At 48.2% G+C, this 6000-nt stretch overlaps 1 protein-coding gene across 3 annotated transcripts in view; it reads right to left on the reverse strand.

The window, feature by feature from the left end:
* Fyb2 (FYN binding protein 2) overlaps positions 1–5333 on the reverse strand; it is a 96836-nt gene extending 91503 nt beyond the window's left edge. For 2 of the 3 annotated variants that reach the window (XM_010603636.3, XM_010603635.3), the window contains exon 1: positions 5185–5333. In XM_010603636.3, coding sequence (XP_010601938.1) covers positions 5185–5265 — 81 coding nt within the window. In that variant the 5' untranslated portion in view covers positions 5266–5333. The remainder of the gene's footprint in view (positions 1–5184) is intronic. The other variant, XM_010603637.3, reaches the window with a different exon arrangement.
* Positions 5334–6000: the final 667 nt, after the last annotated feature.

Genomic DNA, 6000 nt, shown 5'->3' on the forward strand with positions numbered 1-6000 from the left:
TGTAGGATTTTATTATTTCTATACCACATTCAAAAATGCCATCCAATGCAATATTTATAGACAAAAATCAACAAATAGGTATAATTAGATGCACATAGAGATAAGAAAAATTAAGAGAGGATAAATGGCTTGTTCAAGGTCTCTTAGCTAGGGGATGACAGATAACTCAAATAATGGTCTCCTGAATTTTAGAAAACTTTTTAAAGCCTCTGGGTAATATACCACTCACTATCATGATAAAAAGGGACTGAACCAATGTTTAAGAAGTGGGGTTGGCCAAAAGAATTAAAAGAATCATATCACAGTGATATATGAACACCTATGTTTATACTGGCACAGTTTGTAATAGCTAAAACTTGGAAACAGCCCATTTGCCCATCAGTTGGAAACTGGATAAAGAAGATGTGGTTTTTCTATAAAATGGAATACTATTCAGCCATAAAGAATAAGAAATTAAATTCATTCATAGGAAAATGGATACATATTGAGGATATACTAAGTGAAATAAATAAAGCCACACATGTGTAAATACTGAATAGTTTCTCTGGTGTGAACATACTATACTAGTACTCAAGATCCTAAAGGGATAATTGACAATGTGAAATAGGAAGAAAAGAGCTAAAGGTGTAGGGAAAATGGGAAGGGTAGGGGAAAGGGAATAAAGGAAAAGAAAAAAAATATGAGAAAATGAAAAAATGGAAATAAAGTGTTTGTAAATGGGGAGAGTAGGAAAAGGGAAAAGGGAGAGCAGGGACAAGGGGAAAAAAATGAGAACCAAGACCTGTCATGTAAAGGTACAAGATCCCAATGATGAATGTAATTGTACTGTATACCTAAAATGTACCAATAAACCCATTGAGAGGCAACAATAATAATAATAATAATAATAGAAGAGGGGTTGGTGGTGCAGGCCTATAACCCCAGCATTCTGGGAGGCTGAGGCAGAAGGAACACCAGTTTCAGCTCACCTTGGGCAACTCATCAACTTAGAGAGATCTTGTCTGAAAATAAATTTCTTCTTAGTGGGCTGAGGACATAGCCCAGGGGTGAAGACCCTGAGTTCAATCCCAAATTGTGACACACCCCCCTGATAGAAAAGAATGGAGACTCAAGTTCAACATGCCTGAGTTTATAGCTCATTCTGTATTTGTAAAGCACGGAAGATGGTAACAGTAAAAATAAGAGTGAAGAATAAGAAATAAAACATTGGCTCTTGCCAGGATTATGTTACATATGGCTTAATTATTATTTCTGAAGCACATTATTTATAACTTGCCTGTATGTAATACTCTGAATAACACAAAGCATTAATTTGATTAATTTTTAAGACTCAAAGGGTATGCTATTGTTTGCTTTACAGATGTGAAAAACAAATCCTAGAAGCCAGTGATGGGCAGAAACACAGAGCGTGACCCCACGATCAGCTCTGCCCCTTTCCCAGGCCAAGTGGCAGCTCATGCTTTTCTGATTTTGTCCCTGAATTGCCAAGCTTAGCTGCAGCTTTTGAAGATGTCACAGCAACAACAGGATACGGAACACCTCCCAGGCTGGTTGGGGAAGGCACCAAGCTGAATATTTACAACATGTAATTAATATTTACATTAATTTCTTAATTACTTATTCATAAGGCCTGAGGGTCAGTTTCCCAGGGCCCCACAGGCTGTGCCATCCACACTGGTCTTACAGTTCTGGAGGCCGGAAGTCTGAGATCGAAGTGGGGGCAGTGTGGTCTCTCCAGGGTGGCTGGGAGGGAAAGGTCTGCTCCAGGCCTAGGCCCTGAGCTCACCCGGCGTTCTCCCTGAATGTTCGCACCGCCCCAGCTGTGCCCAGCTCCAGGCCCATGTTAGCCCTTTTCATTAGGGAATCAGTCGCATTGAATTAAAGTGAGGTCATTAGAATGTGATTTAATTCTGTAAATTCTCTCCAAATCCAGTGCAGTATCTCCAAATAGGGCCACATTCTCAGACACTGGGGCAGTTTAGGGCTTCAACACGTGCATTTTGGAGGACAGGGGAAGATACAATTCAAACCAAAACCACCAGCGCTACATCACTATAACTTCCAGTCTTTTTAGTTGGTAGAGATCACTGCCCTCGGAATGTGTTGAGCTGTTCTGAGCTCTCTCTGTGTGTTAAGGTATTTTAAGTCTCCGGTGAATGCTACGAAGTGGATATTATTTTCTCTCCTTTGCAAACAAGACAAAGAGAAACTCAGTAACTACCCAAAGCCAAACTGCTAGTGTATGGTTGAAGCGGAAATGGAAGCTGGTCAGGATGCCTCAGGAACAGGACTCTCCAGCAGTGAGCTCTGATGTCCAGACCTGGGTCTGTTCACAGGGCCCGAGTCCAGGCAAGGTGGGGAAAGACCATCTTCACCAGGGGCCGGGGAAGACTTCAAGGAAGATGGGGCCCTGGTTGGGTCATATGTGAAGCCTCTACCAGCTTCACGGAAGCTATGCTGTGGGGAGGAGGAACGTGGGGACTGGGGCGGAGAGTGTGGGGGAACCTGACAGCCAGGCTCAGGGCTTGGGAACAAACAGCGGAAGGGGATCTGCAGATCTGCCTGTGAGGACCATTTCTCCCGGCAAGGTGGTTTGGAGAGGGGCAGTCTTGACTCAGTGGGACGCTGGGTGCACCGGGGTCAGCATGGAGAGAGGCTGGCGTGAGCCTGCCGGGCAGGTCTAGGCTGCTTCACGTCTCGCTGTCCAGGGCTGAGAACCCAGTCCAGGGATGCAGAGCAGCCCCTCAGCAAAGACAGACAGGGCACGGCCACCTGTGTGCGACTTTTCCCTTTTCCGGGACTCTCCTGGACACGCAGGAGCCACACCCTTGGTGGGCGGATCTCAATTCCCAGAGCCCTCCACTCCTGCAGGCAGCAGCAGGGCCATTTCCAGAGCTTATCCTCCTCCCTGTGAATTATTCCTTAAATATCTGATTACTCAAGAAAAGGAGTCTCTAAAATTGCTGTGAAAGCCTTGCTATGGGGTACTGCAGACATTCAGACCCCGAAGCCATGGGAATGTCCTACAGCCCCAGGATATCACAGGGAGACAGCGATGATGATGATGATGATGATGATGATGATGATGATGATGACGATGATGCAGTTTCGCAGCAACTCTCATTTAAGAGGTGAAGGTCCCTCAGACAGCAGCAAGGGCCTCTCAATCTCTGGCCCTCTCACTTTTTAGGATCCCATTTTGGTGCCTCTGTTCTTTGAACTTTATACTCCGGGCCACCTACCTGCAGGAGCATCTGGTTCCCTTGCTCACCCAGCTCTCTTCATCTCTGCTCCTCTGCCCACACTGTCTCTGGTCTTTTCCTCCCTCCTCCCTGCTTCCCTGAAGAAATGCAACCCAGTCTCATGCCTCCCACCCAGACACCGGGGCCCCTAAGGAATCCCCACTCTGAGCTGGGCCCCCGATCTCAGTCTTCCATTTTAACAGTGACTTCCTATACCACACTACCTTCCATGGCTTCCTGAAGAAATCCCCTTTCCTAATCCTCCCCGGAGAAGCTGAGCTTCGAGGTGGCTTCCCTGATGGGCCTGGCACATAGAAACTACTAGCTAAATCCCTAGAGAAGTATGGGCTCAGCCTATTCATTGGCTCCTCCAACTCAGTCTTCACATTCTCCCCATTAAGAAGTGGAATCTGTGCAGAATTGTGATGGCTTTGGCCGACACAGGTTGGCTGGTGTGGCGCTGTGGGGCTTGGGAGACTGAGCCAGGAGAGCCCTGAGCCCGTGGCTTTGAGTCTGCAGGTCAGCTGCCTACATGTCACACCTGCTCTGTGTTATAGTCATCTGACCGCCCCTCGTTCCTTTCCTGTTTTTAGAAGGAATCCAATCCATCATTAAATCCTCCTGATGCTACCTTTAATATACAGATGTTCCTCAGCAGACAATGACGTTATGTTCCACTAAGCCCATGGCACATTGGAAATAGCATCAGCCAACAATGCACTGGATACACTCAGCCTGCCAAGCTCACCACACAGCAGTGCAAGGCACTGTAGAGAACGGTCCTCCCCCTGTGACCACATGGCAGCCTGGGCCAGTGGCTCACCATGCTCCCAGAGGCCATGTGAGGACCGCAGCGCATAGCACTATTCAGAAAAGATCTGAAATCAAAGTGCAGTGTCTACCTAATGCATCCTGCTTTTCTGCCATCACAAAGTCGAAACGTCGCTAATCATCCTAAGTCAGGGACTGTGATCTAGAATCTGACCACTCCCAGCCAGTGTCACTGCTAAGGCCGGTAGGAACTGGTAACCCGCTTTGTTTGCCTGGGCAGCCCACTTCTGCTCTCACCTTCCTTACCATCCAGGTTCAGAACCAGAGCCGGATGATTCTTATCAAGTATCACCGAGCCTCACAGAATACTCAGGTGCTTCCGTCTTACTCAGAAAACCCAGTTTCCACAGCAGGTTCTAGAGCTAGAGCCTACCTGAAAGGACCCCTCTACCTCTGACCATTTTCTCCCTCCCGCCTCCTCCCTCCCTCCCTTCCTCTGTTCCGGCCATTCTGGGCATTTTGCTCTTTCTTGATCATACAGACAAATTTCTGCCTCAAGGCCTTTCTTTGCACATGCTATTTTAATCCTACAGAATTTTCTTCTGCTCCAACTTTGCCTGGCAGTGATGCCTTCCTTGAAACTATCCCACTTAAATAGCACTCTCTTCCTGCAGTCCCAGCACCCTTAAATCTTTCCCTGCTTTGCATAACCACATTACTGACATCTGACCTATGTATGCTATTTATTGCTCTTCTCCCACTATTTCATAAAAACAGATAGTGTAGATTTTGTTTCTTCTCACACCCCCAGCATCTAGAAGGAGACCTGTTCACACAGCAGGTTTTTTTAAAAAATATATTTTCTAGGGCTGGGGATTTAGCTCAGTGGTGCTGCCGCCTGCCTCACAAGCACAAAGACCCGAGTTCAACCTCAGTACCAAAAAAATTTTAAAAAGGATTTTCTAAAAAATAAAACAAACTCCTTTTAAAACGAGAAACCAACATTTTTCTTTCGATCGTTTTTACCCCTCTGAGCAGTGAAAATTACGCAATATTTTGTTTAATCCATAAAAATGCTACTAGCTCACAAATACTCCCCTTCCTACATTTTTTTATCCCCAAATTGCCTAACTCTTCGAGGCTTGTTACTGACAGACCCAGCAGAACTTACTTCCCAGCTGCGCGACGTCCTGTGAGCGGTAACAACATTCTCACCCAATTCCCCTCCCCTAGCAGAGATGGGCAAAGGCATGAACTCGCGTAGATAAACAAAGAGCCAGCCGACCTCGGTGCAGATTCCGGTGGGGTCAGAGAGGGCAAAAGAGAAATCACTTCATGAGGCGGAGGGGCAGAGCCTGAACCCCTGAGCCCTGGCTCGCCCTTTCCCAAAACTCCGCGTACCGAACTCCAGACTGACAGCCCCAGAGACCGCTGCCTTGGGTCAAAGGGGAGTTTCCGGGCCAGCAACAGCTGCAAGAAGTCCCGTGCCCTGATTTAAGAGCAAACGTCAGAGTGGGAAACCGCCCACTTCAAAAAGGAGATGATTGGATTCCAAATGGGTAATAAAGGAGATATGGACGCAAAACACACTGGCGCACCTTTGAAGGAGACTGATTTAGGAGTGGAATCCAGGAGCACGGAGGAGGAAAAAGGAAGACGCGGCTAGGCTGGGCAACCCCAGCTCTCCGGGCTCCAGCCCCCGGGAGGGGAGGGCAGAGCAGGCCGCCCTTGGCACGGGGACCGCCCCCATCAGCTCCGTTTGCACAAGCACCCGCCTCTCGAGAAGTGCTTCTTCTGGGGTACCGAGGACTCAGGGCACAGACACACTTGCCCCGGCCCCACAGTTTCCAGGAGCGGGGCCGGGTCTGTCTGGGACCGGGAAGTCCACGAAGCCACCCGGAGGCCGGGTCCGTCCAGGAGGGCGCCTGGGCTGTCTCGCTGGAGCCGGGCCCTGCTCCCCTCCCACCTCCCCTGCAGAGGCCGGGGG

Source organism: Fukomys damarensis, unplaced genomic scaffold (genome assembly GCF_012274545.1).
Source record: "Fukomys damarensis isolate Sample0158 unplaced genomic scaffold, DMR_v1.0_HiC HiC_scaffold_23, whole genome shotgun sequence".
Classification (NCBI taxonomy): domain Eukaryota; kingdom Metazoa; phylum Chordata; class Mammalia; order Rodentia; family Bathyergidae; genus Fukomys; species Fukomys damarensis.